The sequence below is a fragment of the Polypterus senegalus genome, chromosome 16, assembly GCF_016835505.1.
Source record: "Polypterus senegalus isolate Bchr_013 chromosome 16, ASM1683550v1, whole genome shotgun sequence".
Lineage (NCBI taxonomy): Eukaryota > Metazoa > Chordata > Cladistia > Polypteriformes > Polypteridae > Polypterus > Polypterus senegalus.
Window position 1 is genome coordinate 1,125,879 of NC_053169.1, and position 23,580 is coordinate 1,149,458.

The 23,580-nt window shown below is 43.5% G+C and overlaps 1 protein-coding gene across 2 annotated transcripts in view; it reads right to left on the reverse strand.

The window, feature by feature from the left end:
* Window positions 1-3,714: 3,714 nt before the first annotated feature.
* cep76 (centrosomal protein 76) overlaps window positions 3,715-23,580 on the reverse strand; it is a 43,457-nt gene continuing 23,591 nt past the window's right edge. For both annotated transcript variants that reach the window (XM_039737940.1, XM_039737941.1), the window contains exons 8-12: window positions 21,213-21,401; window positions 19,939-20,105; window positions 12,321-12,654; window positions 8,992-9,209; window positions 3,715-5,048 (exon numbers count right to left, since the gene is read on the reverse strand). In XM_039737940.1, the coding sequence (XP_039593874.1) occupies window positions 4,910-5,048; window positions 8,992-9,209; window positions 12,321-12,654; window positions 19,939-20,105; window positions 21,213-21,401 (1,047 nt within the window). In that variant the 3' untranslated portion in view covers window positions 3,715-4,909. The remainder of the gene's footprint in view (window positions 5,049-8,991; window positions 9,210-12,320; window positions 12,655-19,938; window positions 20,106-21,212; window positions 21,402-23,580) is intronic.

The following is a 23,580-nucleotide window of genomic DNA, read 5'->3' on the forward strand; positions in this document are numbered from 1 at the left end:
AAAAAAATTCCTGTCAAATTCTAAAGAAACCTCCGTGAATGACAAAAAAAAAACCAAAACTTTTTAAACCAAATTTTCAGCGGAGTAGGACATCCTGTCCCCCACCGTGTTGTAATGTGTGAGGAATACGAGGCGACAACGACTTGTACCGGGAGGTCGAGGCTTTGGCGATTTCTGCTGCGTGGATGAGATCTCCCCTTCTGACCTCTTGTGGGGACCCAATTTTGTAAAATATATAAATAAATACAATAAAAAAAAAAAAAGTCATGTAAAAATCCTGTAAAGTGAAGATGCATTTAATATTGAAGTTTTCTTCAAATATCAAAATATTTACTTTAAAGCAAGGGCAGCGTTTGGGGGTGGCAAGTGGGGCGACCACCCCAGGCCCCGCGCCTAAGGGGGCCCTGCTTTTGAGGTCCGCGTGTCCCGGTCGAGTGCATTTGTCAAGTTATATTTTGATAAAGTCCGTGTGTTATCTTGCAAAAATATAGCTGAATACTGTCACGAGAAGATCCGGTGTATGTTAACATTATTTTTATTAAGTTTCTACAGTCCACTCATACTGGGAACAGCGTTTGACATAACCGGCCCTGCAGACCCCTAAGGCCACCTCTGCTTTAAAGAGTAATAAACAGTAAATTCAATTAACATTTGTTATGCCCACCTGTTGCCTTTCAAACTGCCTCAGTCCTCTCGGGTCCCCCGTCTGTCTGTCTGCAGCTGCTCGTTTGTCGCCAGCCTCTTGTTCCACTCGCCCCAGTTCCTCTGCCCAGTGTGGCTGTCGTCTGCCCAAGTCAGCCTCCATGATGTTAAATTGGCTGACACACACACACACACACACACACACACACACACACACACACACACACACACACAGACAGAGGACCTAGATCCCTCGGTGTTAGGACAGCAGCACAGTTGTTATTAATGAGGCTCTCTGCCCAGTCCTACTGGTATTGTGAGCCACCAGCATAGAATGGGGGAATGGCACAGGAACTGCAGCACATCTTAGTTTCATTTCATCTTTACTCCCCGTTTCTGTGATTTGGAGCTTACAGCCATGCTGGACTTCTGATTTCAGGATGGGGTCAGTTTGGTGGAGTGGTGGTCTTGTCTGCTGCTCTCACTTTCTGTGAGGTGTTTCTGCTCCTCCATGTTTTCCATTTCCTTGTGTGTCTTTTCGAAGAGCTTGGGCAGCCCATCTTGACACTCCCCTCTGTTATGGGGGAGCCCACTGGAGCAGGATGCCCACTTTATGTTTTGTTGCTTTGCTCCCTCTTGAGGTGACAATCTGCAGGTTCAGCTGTCCCGTGTCCACCGCCCCCCACCTTTTCATTTCCTCCTTCCAGTTTCAATTTAATCAGGTCTTATTGACACTCATCATCAGCATGTCTTTCTTTAAACTGGGGGGTCCCCAACTCCGGTCCTGGAGGGTCCCCAGTGGCTGCAGGTTTTCATTCTAACCTGTTTTTTCTGCTAATTAATTTCTTTTTAATTACTTTTTAAAAGCCCAACATGATGACCACATTCCTCGACCTCCAAAACCACCCACATGAAGTTTCAATTATGTCTTTAATGGCCAACAAGGAAGTATAATAAAAAAATAAATAATGACACTCCATATAAAATACACTGAACTGGCACATATTTGACAACAGATAATTTCATAATTTATTGTTCAGTCACAAAATTGATGAGTGCAAATCATTACCATTGTGATCTTTGTCTGAATGTGTCCAGCTTATAGCACCAAAAGCGTTAACGTGACCGTGAGGTCTCCATGTTCTCTTCTCTCGTTTGGCTCCAGTGTGCTCACAAAGGTCTTCAGTAGAAGGCGTCGCTCGATGAATTAATGAATGCCATTCTCCTTTTATTCAGAATTTCCAGATGGTGAATGAAATGGTGCAGATACCCTGAAAGGAAGACAACTCCTCCTCAACCACCAAAGAAGGAACAAGAACCGAGGATGTGGACAGCAGCAGAAGAACTTGGGACAACGGTGAGTGTATTGATGTAGCAAAAGAGGAAATTCATGATTGTGTGGTGAACTGCTGAGCATTAACAGTTAAAGCCGTAAAGGGTATGGTGGCAAAGCCGTGAGCGACCCAGGCAGACCTCCCTTTCTCTCGAGTGGCTTCACCACTATAACGTTACCATAATTATACTCGACTTTTGCCCAACATGTGAGGTTTCTGTCGGTATTTCAGATTACGTTCCTCCAATTACTCAATTACACGTGACCAGTAGCACGTACTGATTGTGAAACTCGAGAAATCGGCCAGGCAAGTAACAAACGTGAAATACAGAGGATTCAGACAGCGTGACGGCCTTCTTTCTGCATCTCGTACAAGGGGTGTCTGATGGGAAATCCGAGCCTACCAGGGAAGGAAGTGGCACAGCACAAAACAGTTTTGGGATTTTTCTACAATGTCCCACTGAAGGGGGCCACAATCCTCCCACCGGCGTTCCAAACCTCTGGATGCCCTTGGGGGGAAAAAATAACATTTTGCGAGTTGCCCCACCTCATCAATGACAGCATCGTCCGGATCGGAGGTAGCCAACACGGTGTCTGTGGGCACCCAGAGGGACCACGCAAGTTGCCCGCAGGGCATGTTCTAAAAATAGCACTAGACACCATGGAGCTCCGTCTAAAAATTGTACTTAATTGTGTTGCCGTTCTTTATGAATCAATTAACACTTGCATTGATGGAGATTGGGGGGTAGCCAGCGGTCAAAGGTCCATCTCACTCTTCGCTGAAACAAGCAAACGGGCGCAACTACGATGGGGAGCTAGACGCAGTTTTTACCCCCCTAAAAGTAAAGAAAAACTTGGCAGAAAAGTGAAGGGAAATTTCTAGTCCAGTGGAACCTTGGATTGCGAGTAACTTGGTCTGCAAGTGTTTTGCAAGATGAGCAAGAAATTTTAATACATTTTGACTTGATCGAGCGAGGTATTGCAATACGAGTAGTTCGTTTACGTCTCTCTCTCACGTCTACACCTCGTCTGCCGAGCGTCACATGATCACAACTTCTGTTACGTCTACGCCTCGTCTGCCGAGTGTCACGTGATCACAGCTTCTGTCTCTCACGTCTACACCTTGTCTGCCGAGCGTCACGTGATCAACCTCTGTTACGTCTACACCTCGTCTGCCGAGCGTCACGTGATCACAACTTCTCTCTCTCGCTCACTCACATAGTCCACATCCGTGCTAGCATATACTGCTAGTGTGTGTCTGAAAATGGCCCCCATGAAGAAAAAGGTTGAAAAGGAAGGTGGTAAGAAGAAGGAGATGATTACGGTGGAAGTTAAGAAGGAAATCATTGAGAAACACGAACGAGAGGTATGCGAGTGGCCGACATGGCAAGATTTTATAACAAGTGTACATCAACGATTTGCACAATATTAAAGAAGAGAGAAGAAATAAGGGGGCCAGATGAAGCAAAAGGAGTCACGAGAGTATCAACGCAGCGGCCACGTGTTCTGAAAGATGTAGAAGAGCTGCTTGTTGTGCAATTCTGTGAGTTGTAGTGAAAGTCGTCCTACACAATAATCCTCCTCCTCCTCTCCCTCACACCAGCTGTGATTCTTTTCAAAGGTAAAGTGCACGTTATTTTATGTATTTTTACTTTATATTTTGTATTAATCATTTTTATATAAATATTTGTGGGTTGTGAAACGAATCATCTGAGTTCCCATGATTTCTTATGGGGAAATTCGCTTTGATATACAAGTGCTTTGGATTACAAGGACGTTTCCGGAACAAATTACACTCGCAATCCAAGGTTCCAGTGTATATTAATAATATCATTAAAGGTGAACCATACAACTTATGTTGTTCAGGAAGTTCGTATCAAACAAGTAGCCCTTCGTATTACTCCGCACCCCTGAAGTAGCTCTGAGTTTCAAAAAGGTCGGTGACCCCTGGGGTCTGGATAAAAAGGGGGGCCATGCAAGGCGTTCCTTCACCTCAGGACAGACAGAAAGAAAGAAGTCAGAAGGCGTCAAATTCTGGCGAAATAGGAAGGTGGGCCACAGTTGGAAATCGCATTCTTGCAGCGTGTCCACCGTCACGTGCGCTGGAGTATTGTTGTGATGAAAGGGGACTATCGGATGGGGGGCAAATTGGCAGGTAGTTTGTCAGAAATGCCATTCTTCAGCTCCCAGATTAGTTTGGGGGGCTAAAAATAAAGTCACGTAACCCAATGTTACTCCTTCATACGTAGGCTCACCTCTCACAAGATTTCACTTCAAATGGATACTTCGTCACTTTTGCTCATCCGTCCACCCTCAGTACCCCCAAGAATGACGACGTGTGACCAGAAAGGTCTGCAAATTAATTAAAAATCACAAAGTGAAGTATTCAGACCTGTTGGTGCGACACTCCAAACGGTGCTCAGGTGCCTCTCATTTGCTTTAATACTCCTTGAGACGCATCGAGAACCCGAGGTGGAGTCCACCTGTTGATGATGGAGTGTAGACTGGTGGGCAAAGATGTCACATTTCTCCCTTTAAAATGACATCTACAACACCATAAAGTGTGCAGGAAGTGACGGGGTCTCAATGCTTTCTGAACCCTCTGTATGTTCTGTGCCAGGGCGTTTATTTGGGTCACACGGTCAGCGTGGCGCAGTTCTGCATATAAGCAGCGAGTAATTCCTGGAGTGGAGAGTATCCCATAATTAGGGACACTTGGTGTGAAGTGCCGCAGAGATAGGAATCAGTGGGTTTGAGGATCGTTTAATAATTGTTATTTAAAAAATGATATTTTATAGGATATACAAAAATAAAAATATACACAATATAAAAATAAGACAGTCCTTTAAAACTGCTCCAGTCATAAATATCTAACTGGTCTCGTAACGTATTGGAACACTTGCTAGGATGTCCAGTAGATCAGCAAAGTATTCATCACAATACCGAGCGATAAATACAAGCAAACATAATCCAGACGGCACAAGCGGACTCGGCGTATGAAAACGTTCTCACGCGTACCGCGATTCTCACGTGATCCCCACGGCAGCAGACAATTTCTTCACAAAACGGGGACCTGGGGAAAGAAACAGAGAATTACAACATGAGAAATTCTGACGAGAGCGGGCCGCTCACCAATCCGATCCGCCCAAGTCAAGTGGACCTTTGAAAGTCCCGATGGTACTGCTGTCCACCACCCTACTCGTAACTGCACTCAGTACACCCACATTAGTTTACATGGACTGTACGAGGAAAAGAACAGAAAGAACCAGACATCCAAACCGACTCTGAATGGTGGGCACGCTGGCTAAACTGGTTTCAGCATTCACACTCTGAGCCAACTACACCCCATGAAAAAGCCCCATTGAGACGCTGGCTGATCATCGTTGACTCGGTTATGAGAGAATGGAGCCGCGACTACCGCTAATCTTACAATCAAATATGTGTCATAGAAATATCCCCCTGTTCACAAAGCAAAGCCCAGGTTTACGAATCGTATTTTAGAATATTAAACCAGTGGCACGCTGCCCAGTCAGTGATCCCAAGTCTCGGGTTTCGATGCCCGAAATGGCCACTGTGTGCAGTTTGAACATCCTCCTTGTGTCTGTGTGGTGGCTTGTTCAGCTCTTCCAGTTCTACTCCCACCAGTGTGTTAGGTTAACGTGTGGCGTGACGGTGGAGTCGGTGTGGCGTTATAGAATGGATAATCACCGTTGTGGGGCTGCAGTCCGATTCGTTTGCAAGTCTCTACTCAGACGTACGGCGATGACCTGTAAGTGAGCTCTCTGGACACAAAGCAATGCAGCAAGGGGCACAAAACAACTGGGAATGTGAGAAGGTTTTTATACGAGGGACGTTCAAAAAGTTTCCGCAGTTTTTAAAAATTCTGTTAAAATTTTGTCATCGTCTCCTTCCTATGCAATGCAATTTTCCCAGCATCGTACCAACATTTTAATGCCATCAGCAAAAACTGGTTTCGGTTGAGCGCGTAGCCACGGACGCACCGCTGCTTTCACGTCATCATCCTCACATGTAGCTGGACGTCCGGGGCACGCTGCACCCGTCACACTAGTACGGCCATTTTCGAACACTTCAATCCACTCATAGACAACTCTACAAGACAGAACTTGGTCCACCATACTGAGCACACATGCGGAGATGAATTTCTAGCCCTGACACACAGAATGCTGTTCCTCTTTGGTGCAGTTTCTAAGTTTGGCAGCCATCTTCACCACAGGGTGACAACTCTGATACTAAACTGCAAGGTCAGCCAGCTTGCCAGACAGAACTGGTCACATGACACTCTCAGCCACAACCAATCACTACTCCTCCCGCCTTCACCGTTTCCAACGGAAATATAAAAGTGCGGAAACTTTTTGAACGTCCCTCGTATTTAAGAACAGCGTTTTTAAACCAGAATCTCTTGGTCCATACGAGTGTTTTTCACATCGTTTACTGAAACAGCTCAGCCCAAACTAATACGACAGAAAACGCATTTGACGTAGACGTTCGCCTGCCCTGGGTGAGTGTGTGCGATGCATTGTCCAAAAAAATACTTGAAGGGGTGGTAATGCCACTGGCCATGGAATTAGTGCCAAAATGTAGTGACTGGTAAATGATTTGCCTTTTATACGTGGCCTGTATGTACCGAACAAAACTCAATGAAGATGCATGCAGGTAAACAACTCCTTCAAAGGCCGACTCGCACCTCAGCGTGCTGAAGGAGTGAACGACTAACTAGGGGACTGGCAACAGTGGTGAAGAATAACCAAAGTACCACTTAGGGCACTACACGAGGTGTGCGGGCTCAACAGGAAACCTGAAAACGGCAGCGACTCAGGCAGCAGCAGGTTTTGTCCCTTGTTGGGCAGAGGACAACCATGAGATGACAACAGCTAACCAGAGCCAATAGCAGGGCTCGTTCCCGGTCTAACCAGGAAATCGCCTGCTAACTGCGAGGTGGAAAGAGTTGGGCGCCTACCACCTTATTAGTCCAAGAGAGCAAGAAATCGCTGCCAACCCCTCAATAGAACGGCACTGAAGAACAACAACAGGTAAACAACACAACGAGCGCCTTGGAAAGCAACTCCTGTCCACCATGTTGGAATGTGAAGGGTGACCAGTCAGCGAATGAGCCGTTGCAATGACAGAATTCAGTCAGGAAAGGGTCACGTGATAAGCCAGAACAAATCAGAGCGAGACTTGCCGTTTTCGCCCGTCCACATCACAACACTGAGGTTGCACTTTCCAGAAGTACAGCATAAGGCTCTGGAGAACAGTTATAAAAATATTCATTCTTAAGGACTGAAAATGTCAGGGTAGTGTGGACGAGAGGCGAAAACGGATTTGAAATTTTGAAATGGAGCCCAGTGGTGTGGATGTGCCCGAGAAGTATCTGGATGAGATATGAGGACATTTTAGCTATCAGCGAAACAAACGAGCGACATGTGGACTGAATGGCCTCCTCCTGTTTATTTTTATGTTATCTACGAGAAAGCTTGTATATATTGTATATACTTATATTTTAGATAGGAATATCTCTTTACCCCCACAAAAGGAATGGGGGGATACAACAGATAGCACCCCTGACAAGACAAAGTGTTGCGTGCATACCTTCGAGATTAAAGCTTTTAGGCAGAGGTGTCCACCACCAGAGGAGTCAGCCAGTTACACCGTGTGTGACGTCATGCGATATGGAGCCCTACACGGCCTTTTGGCACAAGGAACCGTTGGTCCGAGAGACGAGGAGGAGACAAAAGAGACGTCAGGAAGACAACATCCACCTGGACGTTGAAGATGCTGTCCATGTATCATACTGATACATCACTGAATCTAAAAACTGCTCAACAAGTCGGCTCCTCTCCTGAATCAGAGGTACTTTACATTAAGGGGTGTACCAGGGATTTACATATTTTGTTATTTATTTAACTGTTATTATTCTATTTTAATAAATTCATCCATCCGTTATCCATCCCGCTATATCCTAACTAAAGGGTCACGGGGGCCTGCTGGAGCCAATCCCAGCCAACACAGGGTGCAAGGCAGGAAACAAACGCTGGGCAGGGTGCCAGCCCACCGCAGTATTTTTTATAAATACCGTGTTGATTTTAAAATTTCTATACTTTGTTTGCATGTCTTATGTCACTGAAGTAATCCATCAGATACGGGGCACCTGGTGTGGGGAGATGCTACTTTCTCTCCCATGGGGTTAACAGGGGGACACCCAACAGAAGACCTCACAGTAGGAGTAACGCATCAGCAGCAGGTAAGGGGCACTGCAAAAGGCGAGTCAGTCTGTGTGTGTCCAGGTTATTCTCGTGGTCCAAAGTGTGCCAGGCTTTAGGTGTAGCTTATATCCGGAGACACCCTTGTGGTGTGCACACTAAAGCTAGTGAGTCCTTATGTGGAGTACAAGGAGTGATGGGCTGTAGAGACGCCACTTAGTGGTTACGGTTCAAGAGCAGACCAATCCAATAACAAGTCTGGTGAGCTCCCCTAACCCCATGACAACACAAGGACTGTGAGCTGTGACCGATGGACATCCCCTCCAGGGTTGCTTCCTGCCTTGTGCCCAAACCTGCCAGAACAGCCCACCAGGCTTAAGTTGGTCTAATAATAGATGGATGTAAAGTCTGGGTGACATTTTTGTGGAGTTTTCAGTGTCTATCAGCAGCCTTCAAACAGGCCCACCTTTCTACTGTTCATTATAAACGATCCCGCTTATTCTAAATTGTCCTGGTATGAGGTGGTGTCTGAGTCTGTCTTATGATGGAGTGCCAGCCCATCTACAAGTAGCTCCTGCGGAGATGGGCTTGGACTCCTTATCTCTTTCTTTATTATTTTAATAAGTTTTATTGAGTTTACCGTATAGTTCACTTTACACAGACCAGTCACAAACGCACTCACTTCCAAATTTTGAGGTTTAAAATTCAATTACATCAAGTCATATTCAGCACTCAACACTCTTCCCCTACTGAGTTCAAGGTGCCACATACATTGATAATATTAATAATGGATACCTTAAGCATGTTGCAAAAGCTCTTCGTGAATTCCGGTGCAAAAAATGTATGGGGAAGGCTTTGAATGTGTGGCCATCAGGCACAACCTTTCTAATTGCATCCTGGAACTCCTCGTTACCACTGGACACTCCAGATATGCGCTCCATTTCATATGCAAATAATGCTGGAGACAGGAGGTACGAAAGATTGTCATCCCAAACTGTTGATAAATCCAAATCCTAAAAAAAGAAAGAATGTAGTGTGAGAATTCCCACCAGTCTTGTCTTTCTTACAAGATGTCAACTTGTGTGCTTAACGTGACCGAAATTATCCTGCTGATGACACATTTTTAACAAATTCAAAGAAACATTTTAAACCCTCAAATGAGTAAAGGTTATTGTATTTGTAATGAAACCTGAAAAACTAAGATCCATCTTGGGATAAAACATTCACTATCTAAAGAAGGTAAAAATGATATGCAATACAAGTATTTATTCATGTTAATGTACACAACATGTTGAATATTTTTGTGGTGAATCCTGACAGAATTTGTACAGGGAGCTACAAAAAGTGAAAATAGTCTTAATTTTAGGCTATAAAGTTAGAATGAGATAAATTACAAAAATACATCTCCCTATTATAAAAGAAAAGTCCCGCCCTCCTCTCAACCATTTTTCAAATACGCCCGCGGTCCTCCATCTCTCATTCGTGTGAATGCTTTTGTCAGACACACTTCCTGCGCTCTCAGCTCTTATACATTTTTACGGTTTCCTCACTTTAAGTTCCCAATAAAATAAAACTTATCTTATAGAAGACAAATCTTATTGGAGCATTTCTTCCCGAAGGGATATCAACAGAAGAAATGAGAACACGGGCAATCCTAGCACAGAGAAACGATGAAGTCAAATGAATTAACGTAAAACTTGTCGATCGGTTACACAGCAAATTGGTTAAATGCGTATCAATAGACTCTGATGATGAACAATTCGGACATGTAAAGTTTTAACAGGCGACAAGAAAGGTAATGGTGTACATCTTCAAGGGAGAACATGAGACACCAAAGCAGATCTTGATATGCCAGGTGTATTAAAACGTTCACAGTTTCCTGTTAGAATAGCTTTTGTTATGACAATTAACAAATCACAGGGACAAACATTCGAAAAAAATCGGTTTATTGATTAGCGAGAAAGAAACAAAATTCACTCACAGGCAGTTATACGTTGCATTGTCACAATGAAACTCCAAACATGGAATCAAAATTCAATGCGATATTGACGAAAAGTTAATTCCAAATATTGTTTTTACTGAAGTTTTACAGTAAACGTGTAAGTTTAAAAAGTATTTGCGTGTTAATTTCAAAGTCAAACAGAACAAAAACGTGTAACGCAACAAATAACGCTAACGCAACATGAAACAATTTTCTTTCAATTTATTACGTTTTACTGTTTTTTTTTTTTACGATGGTTAATTATTCGCTGTAATGTCAAATAGTTAGTTCTATTATGCATATGGAACAATTCCCATGAAAATAACAATCTCTTTAAATTGTACATCCGCTTTACCCACACGTGAGCGGCAGATCCACAAAGTGGCTAGCGCATAGTGCCCACCTGGAGGTTGGCAAGCGAAGCGAGCAGTTAAAAGAAAAAAAAGAAAAGTTGAACTGACTCAGCACACAGACTGGGTGTAAGTGATAAACCCAATAAGTCGAGGGCGAGTAGAATAAATGAAGCGTCGTATGTCATTAGTGGCTATGCAGAGATGGCACAAATGCAAATCTGCGGGGCGTTCTCAATGGAAATATGTGTTTGGGAGAAAATCAAGAGAATTTTGGGATGTTTCCTCAAAGTAGAGTAACAGCCAATGTTTCCAAAAGTTTGAAAACTTATAAAATTCCAAAAGGACTGGCCAACATAATGAATAAATGAAAGATGAAGTTGTGGACATAACTTATATAACAACAGAATGAGTTTGTCTTACTTAACATTTGATTACGAGCCAATTCATTTCATCCTTCTTAAGTGCACTTCTACTTCCAAGCCTGGCATGCTATACAATAATCCTGAATATTATATAAAATAAAGAAATGTAACAAACACAAAACAGGATGTCAAGATGTAAACACAGAAACATCATGCAATGTACACACACACCACACACGTATGCATGATACGCTGAGGAATCATCTTTTTTTGCTTACTCGATGGCAAACAAAAATCCTGTGTGATAAACTGAAGATTTACAATTTGGACTCCCTAAGACCTTCACCCTCAGAAACATTCTCTTCCGATTCTGTGGTGGCTTTGGCCCTGCCAGTGTTTCCAAAGATCCTTTTGATGGTGTAGGACACCGGACTCATCAACACTTTGGCTTTCTTTGCAACTTCTCTAAAGGGAAGACCTGCACTTTAAAAGGTCTCCTCCGTCTGTCTCCCTTCGTCAATTGTCTTTTTATCTCCATTGTTATAGCTGTACACAGTCCAGTACTGTCTACTTAATACTTCAGAGTGTGTACAAACACCATTTGTTTCCACTCTACTTTTATAAAGGAGGACAGTTTGTAAGTAATCACCAAAAGTTGGGACACCTGCAGGAATGGTTTGTTTTATCATTTGAAAACTATATTAACTTCCATTGCTGCAGAAAAACTTGTTGTTAATCCATTACTTGTTCCCTAAAAAAGGCCTTCTGAATAACTGAAAATGATATTATTTTTCTGTTTTTTTTGGTAACCTAAACTGTATTTTTTTCCCCTTTTACCTCTGGAAGTTTACCGCTTACCTTTCGAGCACTTCTTTCATTCACTGGGCTATGAACTGCTTAAATTTCAATAAAAACGAGAATAATGGGAGCGTTCTGAAACTTGACTGTCAATGTATGTACAGTACATATGTATGTGGGTGTGTACACACTGTACATACAATAATAGACACTGTACATACAGCACCCATCATATAAACACACACACAGTATACAGGGTGGCTTTAAGTCCAAATTCCAAAGCTGCCAGGACATTTTGAAAACAATCTTTTCCTATGCAAAAATCTTTCACATACAGTGACATAAATGTTTTCACCATATGTAATAGCGCCATCACTCCACGCTGAAACGTCAAGATGCAGGCCTCCTTTAAAACTCCAAGGATAAATACAACCTGCTTCAGAGGCAGCACCTTTAGCTTTGGGGCACCCAGCCTTAGAGACAATCTACCTTAAAGGAAGTGGCCCTCATTATCAAGGTTCTCTTAATTATGATTATTATTGTGATGTTAAGTCACAATGGCAGATGAACATCTATTATTGTAAAACAGCATTAAAACACGTCGTTGTGTTATTTTGAAGTGCACAGTACCTTTCGGTGCTCAGCCAGCAAGTATCTTAGCTCTTGTTCAATCTCATTACTTGTGGCTGCACAGTCAATTATTGGGGCCCACAGAGGTGGAAAGTCACAGATAGAGGCGGTGGACCCCGGTGCACACACGGATTTGATGGCCTCTTCGCTCATAGCCTTCCATCGAGACTCATTGCTGAAGTCAAAGACACACAGCTCTACGGCATCAGAGGGCTGACAATTGGCATAGAAGCTCTGGTGGTTAAATACGCAGCCAATTGTTTTGTACGGGTAGGCAGGCTTGGGTTGCTGCACGAGAGGTGGGTCATCTGGATTTACAGGTTTGAAAATGTATCTGTGAAATGAACAGAGTGCATGACGTGATTAAGTCTGGAAGTAAAAACAGAACAAGCATTAGAAATTCACAGTACAATAACAAATCTCCACCAATCTGCCTGTGCAGTTCGAGTTGTAAGAACTGGCTCCTCTCTTGGCAAAGGATGGGGCACCACCCTCAAAATAAACACTGTTTAAAACTTGTTTTTATATATATATATATATATATATATATATATATATATATAAAAACTGATTTTACTGAAGCCGCATAATGCCATTTTCACTCCATGCATAGCTTAAGGCCATGTCACACTACACGACTTTTTCAGTGATTTTTAGCCGCAGACATTATTTACATAAGCTTAGTGAGTCCGGGGCCGCTGCGTCGAACTCCTGTGAACAGTCGTGTAGTTTGACATCCCCAGCAACTCCCTGCCACTTCCCTCAATAGCTGCTGACCTCCACAGCTCTGCTCTGTCGAGGAGCCAATCAAACCGCACACATCCAGTAACACTGAGCTGCCTGTGCATTGCTCGTCAGTCATCTTATACGACATCTCCCAGTTGTTTGTGACTTTCTCAGCACGGCCATTTCAAAGTATGCTGTGGCGAGTGGCTGGGGGTGGTACCCAGCCGGGAGGCCCAGGAGGACCGGAGGAGGGCTTACACCTCCTCCAGACCACAAGGGGGCGACCACCCTGGTGGCTTTGGGGAACACAGCTTAGAAGCTCAACCCTACAGGGGCCCGTGGTCACCGCCAGGGGGCGCCCCGAGTCTCACAACTACCACCACACCCAGAAGTGCTGGGTTAAGAAGACCAGGGACACCCTACAGCTGGCACTTCCGCCACACTGGAGAGTGCCAGCAGAAGGTTATTGAGAGGCATCTGGAACTCGTCTGGGTGTGTATAAAAGAGGCCGCCTCAATGGCTGGAGTCGGGTGGAAGAGGACGGAGCTCGGAGGAGAGGAGTGGAGGCGGTCAGAAGACAGAGAAAGGCATTGTGAAGAGGCCTGGACTTTGGTGCTGCGGCACTGGGTTGGTGTGTGCTTCAATACTGTAGATAAACGTGTGTGAAATCATGTCTACCTGTCGGTGTCCGGGCTGCTTCCCACCTTGCACAGTTCTAATAAAACCTCCTTACAGTAGGGTTGGTTACCTTACGCAGATGTAAAGAGGACAATCAAGTAGGAGTGTTGTGCAGGCACACCATGGAAGATTAGCCCTGCCAGACTGAAATGCAATCCAATGCATATGCAGGTAGTGCACTTCACTTTCATACGGTTTTATCATAAAACATATCAATCAAATGATTCATTGCTCTTCATTATAGCACACAATTTTTGTGGCAGTGTCAGTTTTAAATGTAATTGAGTTTTAATTCGTGTCCACACATCGCAAGTCAGAACTAAAGGCAAAGTAAACATATTGCTCTTCACTTAGTGGCTGCATTTTGTTTTAAAAGGACGTGTTAATCACACGAAATGTGAATGTAATCAAATGACCAATCAGCGTCAATTCTAAACATTTTTGTGTTGTGGTGCCAAGCGAACATTTCATCAATCTGGCAGTCGGTTTTGGCTATCAGGAAAAAAAAAAAAAAAAAAAAAAAAATGGGGTGAGCAGACGATACTCTGGAATGTGTGAAACGTCGTCACAGAGTCGTGTAATTTACCATCCCCTGCAATTGCTACTTGTATAATCGGACGTCTTCAGGCAATGAGATCAGCAACTGGAGTCATCAAGTTTGACATCCCACTTAAATGAAACCATGGCAGCTTACACTTCCTGACTGTCTAAGCGAGCTGACAGAGGGTCATTGTCCTCAGGGTGTTCTGCATGGTGATCTTTGTGCTCCCTTCGGTTTACACTTCTGTGTTTCTTTCATTACTAACTGTGCTATTGCCTTTACTCAGATTTACTTTATTGTAACTAGGGGGCTTCGCCCTCTGCTAATTTTTCTTGCCAACCCCCTTGGCCTGCGATGCATGCCAGCCACTTCTCGTCTGTGCTGCTCACGTATGTGGATTTCACTTTCACCAAACAACAAATCTTTTATTTTTTGCGGATACGCCTCTTCATTGGGAAGCAGCACTACTTTTCCCCGATGGCAACACGAATTAGACGATCTACAAGTCTCCGACTTAAAAGTTTAAATCCGAACAATATATTCAATCTCTTTTCACTGTTCCGTTATTTCACTGAGTGATAATTTCCATTTGTTTGCGCTAATGCGATCTTTATTATGTTTTGTGAGACTTTTGAATTTTCGTACTTCCATTATCTCTAACCTGCTCCGCATGTGTATCACACCAACCTTTTTGAATTCTTTACGACGTTCTACTTTGTCATCTACTCTTTGTCTTTTATTTCCGGCCCCAGGCGTTGGTTTAATCTCTTGGTACAAAGTCTCGCCTTGCGGGACAAGAAAGTCTCTCTCTGAAGAAGTCTCGTCTCGTCCCAGGATTTTTTAATTATAATAGAGAGATATGAACTGTACATATACACATTCAGTGTTGAGCCTTTGCATTTTGTTGCATGCTACCTTATTTTTAACCTTAACATAATACTCCTAACATTCTCAAATCCACATAGTCCAGTTGAGTCCATGGCAGGGCCCACTCATTCTCCCTCTGAACCAAATCAGGAAACATCAGTTAAACTAACAGACGCGTCTCTGGGGACTTGGGAGGAAAATCCCCCACAACCACAGGAAGCACACAAAGACTCACCAGAGTGAGAAACGCTAACTGCTATCCCCCACCATGCCAACTCTCAGTCATCTTATTGGCTAAGATCAAAGTGTAGAGTCCAATCAAATTGAATATGGCAACACATACGTAGAAACAAGCCAATCATGAGGGGCAGAGCGGTAGCATTACAGCCTGGCAACAACCTGTGTGGAGTGCGCCTGTGCCAACCGTGTCCACGTGGGGTTCCTCCCACAGCCCAAAGACATGCAGCTTAGGGGAACTGGAATTGCTAAATTGTCCCCTGATGTGTGTGTCCTGTGATGGACTGGCGCCCGATCCAGGTGTTGTGTCTGTTTTGTACCCAATGACTGCTGGGATAGGAATTAGAAATATTAATGGATGGATAGTAGGAAATGTAACCAACACTAACTGTGATTAGGGCCATCCTTGGTTTAAAACACTACTTAGAAATTAAATCCAATCATGCAAACTAAAGAACAAACCGATATATCAACTTAAAAGCTTTTCTTCCTTCATAATTGTATAGAAAAAAAAAAAAAATCATGCGAGAGATGTTAAGTAAATAATTCTCTTTGTGTGCTCCTTTAGACAACGCCAACGCCGTCCTAACTGAATTTTGCATGAAAGATCCTCTGTAGCCCAATGGCACATTTTCCACCTTTGTTGCCTCATGTTTTATGTGGCATGTGCACGAGCCTTTTAACTTCAATGGTTCTATCAAAGGGATATGCCCTGCAGGCATTGGCTTTGTCTGTGGCTTAAAAACAAAACGAGGGACATGTTGTTCAAGTATGGGAGTGTGGTACACGAAACAGCTTTCTGCAATAGTAAGTTGAAAAGACGTGTAATACAATCGGGTCTAATCAAGGTAATGAGACTTAAACAAGTCCACTATAGAAACTCTGGTCACGACCCTGTTGGTGCCATTTTGTCCAGAGGAGGTAAGAGTCTACTTAATGCCGTAGATTCTCCAATTTAGACAGACGTTTTTGACAAGTAGCTTAACTGTTGCAAAATTGCTTCTTCAAATATAATCAGACGCTCTCAACGACACTTCTAACGTTTACAGCAAGTGACCTGGAAAGTGAAGGCAAAGACATTTTGACAAGTCCAGCATTTCCAAGATGCTGCGATAGCAAAGGTGACACTGCAGTTTCCACAAATGAAGGACAACGTTTGACTACGGCTACTTGGATTGTGCTAATGAAACAGGCGGACACATAGTACTGCCTGTTGTGACCTGTAGGGGCGATATGGAGCTCCTGAACCCAAAACAATGCCCCACAGAGACCCAAAAAACACAAAGCCATAAAGGAACGTTAAGACAATAGGGGGAAGCTAAGCACAATAAAAAAAAAAAAGGAGGAAAATAAAATGGGCCTACCTGCATTCAGTGTGATGAGAAAAGTATGTGAACTCTTTCAGCATTAAATTGGTCATAAAATGTGATCTGATCTTCATCTAAGTCACAAGTATAGACAAACACAATATGCTTAAGCTAATAATTCACAAGCAACTCTAATCTTTAATGCATACAACCATCAACCATTCGTGGTGTGCTACGGAATTAGAGAACCTTTAGATTTAACCGATTGAACCTCCTTTGGCAGCCCTAACCTCAAACAAGCAATTCCTGTAGCAGAGGATCAGACCTGCACTGCCGTTCAGGAGAACTTCTGGACCATTCTTCCTTACAGAGCTGCTTCTGCTCAGCCATATTGCTAGGATGTCTGGTGTGAACGACCCTTGAGTCTGCTCTACAGCGCCTTCATTAAAAGTCTGGCCTCTGCCTGACCGGAAGCCACTCTATAGCAGGTTTACTTCGATGTCTAGGGTCAATGTCCTGCTGCATTACACATCTTCTACAGCCCCCCTGACATTACCCTCTCAGATATGTTGATAAACCTGGGAATTCATTTACCCCTCGGTGATGGCAATCTGTTCAGGCCCTTGGTCAGCACTGCAGCCCCAAATCAAGTTGCTCCCTCCATGATGTTTTCATGTTGGTGTGTAGTCCCCTTTTTAGACCATAATTGCTGCTGCATATAGTGATGGGTCGTTCTTGAAAGATTCATTCATTTTGAACGAATCTTTAATGTGACTCGGGAAGAACGAGTCGTCTCGTGGGAGTGATTCGTTGAGTCGCGCATGCACATTTGCGCAACTTCCTATAGTTTCTGTATTGGAACTGATTCACCTGTTTCGAGTCTTCGGGTTTTTCGAGTCGTTCGTTCATCACGTGACAGCCCCATAAGCTTAACCAATGCAGTCTGAGCCGGAAAGAGAATTGAACGAAATGACTCGAAAAATGATTCGTTCATTTTGCTGAACGAGACTCAAAGATCCGAGTCAGTAAAATGATCCGAACTTCCCATCACTGCAGCCTGCGTATTCTTCGAGGACAATTCAGTTTTGGTTTCATCAGTCCACCATTTTCCCCGAATAGTATTGTGGAGTGTCAAGATCGTGTTTAACAAACTTCAGCAATGGGGTGATGATGTTTTTAGAGGGCAGCGGTGACTTGCCGTTGACCACCACGCCTGTTCAATGTGTTGTGTACGGTAGACTCATAAACAGAGATGTTAAATTGTTCAGTGACCGCCTCACGTCTTCAGCGGTCACTTGTGGGGTTTTTTTTGGCCTTATGGACCATTCTGCATTGTGCCTTTCGAGTCATTTCGGCTGGGTCCCCCCTTCTAGGGAGAGTAGCCACAGTACCAAATGGGTCTCCACATACACACAATTTGTTTTAACTGTGAATAACTAAACTCTTTGAAAGGCCTAGGTATCCCTTTCCAGCTTTATGCAAATCAACAGTTCTTGACAGCAGATCTCTCGGGATCATTTTGTTTTTTTGGATGCATGCTTCATATTTGCAGATGCTTCTTGTGAAAAGCAAACTCCAAATGTTTTAATCTTTTTTTTTTTTTTAATAGACCTGCGCCCAATCTCGTATCATTGTTTGGACCCCAGGCTTGACAACTCTCGACTCCGGTTAGCTTTTTGTGAAGTCATCAGCCTAAAGGGGTTTACTTACAATACAATAATTTGAGTGATATTAATTAAAACAGACTGTGTTTGGTCATTCTTGTGACTTACATGACGACCAGACCATATTTTAAGATAAACGTATCCATGGTATTTTCTCGTTCCTGTAAGTAGGTGACCCAGACTACAATGTGGGGTGGCTGATCAAGTTACTTATCAGTTCTCTCACAGAACTATTTGCTCACCTTCTTCTAACTAACTCCTCAGACTCCATTCTCACACCCTGCTCCCTTCTTCCTCCCAACTCCTTTCTGGCTGGCTACTTCTAGAAGGCTCTTTCTCAGCCTTGGCTAATGACTCCGTCTGGGTGCCTCCCAGGAATCTCTTCCATGATCTCAGATTCTATGTAGAAGCCCTATGGCTGTATTCCTAGAGCTCCCTCTAGTGGCCATTACTTCACCTCAGTTACCACAGGCAGGCCTAGATATGGTGAACCCATAGACCACGGGTGTCCAACTCCGGTGCTGGTGGGCCACAGTGGCTGCATGTTTTCATTCTAACCATCTTCTTCATTAGTGAGCCATTTTTACTGCTAATTAACTTCTTTTGCTTTTGTTTTAATTAACTTGACTCAGGCCCCTTAGTTGTCTCTTTTTCCTTAATTAGTAGCCAAACAATAATGAGACATCAAACAAGCCACCAATATGACCAGCTCGCCTGTGCCCATCACACAATATCTGAAAATAAAGAAAGGTGACGGTCTCAGTAAGGTTGATCTCTCAGGTCACCAAAACATTTTGACGGCGTTCTTAGAAAAAAACAGAAAAAAAAAATCAAGAGATTTGGAAATGTTTGCTGTGGCAGAATGAGAGCAGCAACAAGCCATGGAATTAAATAACTGGCTTAATTAACAGCAAGAATCAGCTTCTCATTAAGAGACTGGTTGAAGTGAAATTGGTTGGAGATTGAAATCCCAGTTTAGCTGCTCATCTGTTGGCTCGTTTCCCGTCTCGTTTCTGTTTGGCTGTCATTTAATGAAGAAATAAATCAATTCAGAGGGCTGGAATTTTTAAAAACAGGGCTATTGAAATGAAGGGAAAAGGAGTTAATTAGCAGTGAAAACTGGTCACCGATTAGGAAAAGGGTTAGAATGACAACCTGCAGCCACTGCGGTCCTCCAGGCCTGGAGTTCGACACCCCTGCCATAGACACTCGCCTCTATGTAAAACCAAGGAACTCCAAATATTTTCTGGGAATTTCCTCATTGACCTTTCTTTACTAATTCAGTACCATGTTTTAATGTTTGTTTGACAGCCAGGCCTGGTGGTTATAATTTTGGTTAAATTCCTACCATTCTTAAACAATGTGGAAAAGTAAAAAAAAAAAAAAAAAAAATAAACAGGCCTTGTTCACTGAAAATATTTAACCCATTCCCCCAGTTTTCATTCCTATTTAAATGTAAGGTTAGCATAAGTCAGCAAAAAAACAAAAACGTGAAGTCTCAAGATGAGCATGCAGAGCACAAGCCTGGTCAAAAATGAAACCCTGGGAATTCTTTATTAAATCAGCATGCAATTTCTGAATTTGAAAAAAAAAGTTACCTGTGCGCTGTTAAACTCTCCCAGAAAACGACGGTCCCATTTATTCCAATTGTCATGACCCACGTGTGAGGAACTGCCTTTGACTTTGTTCCAACACATATGTAAGCATCCAGGCCAAAACCAAGGAGCAAGCTGCACAAGAGGTTAGCATGATCTTCACAGTCGCCCTGTGAACAATTTGGTGAGACAAACCTCAACTTAAACACATAAAAATGAGAACAAACTATGAGCTCTAAGCAGAATGACACTTTTACGTGTTCTGTGTCGTATTCTTCGGGGTCAGCCTGCCCTACCGCCTGCAGTGTGGGATGACAGTTACGTCACTGTGTGTGTGTGTGTGTGTGTGTGTGTGCGCGCCGAGTCGGTTATAATTCATCCCACCCATGTGTGAGGAGTCAGCTGTGCCGTATTAATGTTGTGGTTTGTGGTTGGCACCCACCCTACCAACCGATTCCTTCTCAAGGCGTCGCTTACTGCCTCAACATATCCCTGCTTGTCAAGTTCATAAGATTTCTGTCTGTGATTCATCTGCTCACCGATTTTACATTAATTCCTGCCTATGTATTTGCGGCTGATTCATACAAGAATAAAAGGGATTACCCATTATCATCGCTCGAAGGCTATTAAAACCAAATGCAACTATTTTTCATGCATGATATTCTGGGAAGGGTGTGGCATGAAAAACATGTGGCTGGCAACAGATGGTGTAAAGATGGAAACAGTACGTCCACTGCATCTCACCGTCTTTAATTAGGCAGTGCACTGTCTATCAAGTATAATTACCTGATGTATTTTTTTTTAATATATTTAAGTGAAATAATTATCATCCTGTATGGAAAAATGTCTCCATGATCCACTCCTCACTGAATAAAAGCTGTAATACCCACCACTGCCTTGGGGAGACCTGGTATTTCAGGGCAACAACAGTACGATGCGTCTGTGCAGCCTCCACTTCTTCAGATTTTGATACGACACCCAAAATTATAACTTGGCATGTGTCTCATCATTTGGGTGTAACTTTTAGATGGTAGTGAGCGATAACTCCATTGTCTCTCTTTGACTCCAGTCTAAAAGCTGTTAATGTGAGTAGCTACGGCATACTGTGATGAGCAGTTAGGCAAGTAGCTTACCATTTTACCCACACTAGCAGAATGTACAAATAGTATTCAGGGAACAATGGATAAACATGCAAAAAAAAAAAAAATAATCAAAAAAAATCACAGTATGTGAAAACTTCATAAAACCAAACAGAAGTATTACCATAAATGACTTACTTTATTCCGACAGAGGAATGCCAGCAAGGTGCACCACTGCTCCTGTTTCCCACCCCCTCCAACAACTGGTGCTCTCTCGTAACCCAGAAGGCTGACAAAACGTGCCGCCTGTCTCGGAGTGTCCAGCAGACGTCCTGCCCTTAGCTTTCTAACGTATGAGCATACTGGGCGATTTACACCATTTTCATCCTGAAGAGTAAAACAGCGGTTAATTGGTTACAAGTCAAGTCAAGAAGCATGCACTGGTACAGCGTGTTGCCACACCCACTATACGACGAAACAACTCAAGATCCCAGTTGGCAAAGGCAGACACGCCGTCCAGTCCCACCCTCTAGAAATGACCCTCTATCTGCCACAGCCAGGTGCCACATGGCCGTAGTGCCATAACTGACGCCCCCTCACAATGCAGGTCATGTGCCTCATTAGGGACTCCATGAGCAACACAAAGTCAAACCAACGGTACCCAAGGATTTTCCGAAGAGGCACAGGACCAAAGGAGTCCAGTCTTCACCTCAGGTCACTGGATAGCGTCCATGTCTCGCAACCATATAGCAAGACAGGAAGCACCAGGGCTCTAAAGACTTGGACCTTCGTCCTTTTGCATAGATAATCAGGAGAGCCACACAGTCCTTTCCGGTGACCTCATGACCCCCCCATGCTCTCCCAATCCATCTACTGACATCATAGGAAGAGTCACCAGAGACATGAATGTCACTGCTGAGGTAAGTAAACCTCTCAATGACGAGGTCGACACTCTCTCCTCAGACACACACCCTGCCGATGGCCGTGCCCAAGAGGTTATTAAAGGCCTGGCTCTTGGTTTTTATCAGGACACTCACAAGCCCAGACCCTCAGACTCCTCACTCAGTCTCTCGAGCCCCCCGATCAGAGCCTCCATTGACTCCGCGAAGATCGCAGCATCGTCAGCAAAGTCAAGATCCGTGAATCTTTCTTCACCAACAGATGCCCCACATATTGGTTACCATATGGAAAAATTTGGGAAATTGAAAATTTTCAGCTGGAACAACAACTGGTTATTGTAAAAGTCAGGCCAGTCACGAGATGCTATTCTGTAATCCTTGGCTCTCCTCCAGGTGGGTTGTACCAGGTAAATCTTCCATGTAGCATCCCCACTTGATCACAACACAACTACAAATAGCTTCCTTTGAACACAGCAGCAGCTTCATTTCAGGGTCCTCAAGGATTATGAAGCCCCTAGCAAAACGTAAATTTAGTATGCAAGAAATTAATTACCTGGATTATATAGTTGAGGGAGGGCAAATCAGACTCAAGTCGTCAAACGTTCAAGTGACTGGGGCCTGACCGAGACTCAAAACTAAGTGACAGTTACTTGCTTTCTTGGGGCTAGTGGGATATGAGGTGAGACACAAAATTAACTGGATTGGTAAAAATATATATATATATTTATTGATGAATTATAGCATTCTAAACATTGTCACCTACTCTATACTCCCCCTCCCGATCTCAACACCGCTCCATACGCATCTTCCATTGATGGAAACAGAGCTGAAAGTCTTCTTGCTAGAGGCTCTTCAACAGGCTTGCCGTTTTTTGTCTTCACTTCATCCATTGAAGAAAAATGTGTTCCCTTCAGGTGACTTTTGATTTTCGGGAACAAGTAAAAATCACAGGTAGCTAAACTGGGCGGATAGGGAGGATGATCGAGGACAGGAATGTTTTTGTCGAGAAATTTGATATTGATTCGCTGTTTGATTTTTTTCACCCGACATTATCGTGGCAACTGTTATAGCGATTGTTGTGCAAATACTGACTGGGCTACTCACAGGATATACCAAGCCGGGCGGTGGTTTGAGAGGGCGTGTAGGAGGGGATACAGTTCTATGATTCACCTCCGGCCGACCTCCAGATTTTTTTTCAGGAAAGCCCCAAGCCCAGTCCGGTTATTTTTGTGTCTCACCTCGTATTACTGATGGTTGATATCTCAGCATGGTGGGAGAGAAGTATCTTGACAGATATTATAAAGAAGGGAGTACATAATAATATAGTTTGGTCTCCCCAGACTGAAACATCTGTCAATGACCAATAGATGGCACTGAGCTCAGACTCCATTTTGAGGACATCAGATCTTTCACCACATTTTATTCATCACAATAATGCATTGGATAAAGTATTGGGGTCAGTCCTCTCTCAGAACGTTGACAGCATGGACTATCCAGTGATATACAACAGCTGGAAGTTTTGGGAATGAAGTATGTGGAGTGGAAAGGGTCTACCTTCTTGGAAGGGAATTCACGTTGGTTACGAGCCATACCACACTAAAGAGGATATGGCATGGAATTCAGAGACTAGTTCTCTGGTAACCAGATGGTCCCTAGACCTTAAGTTG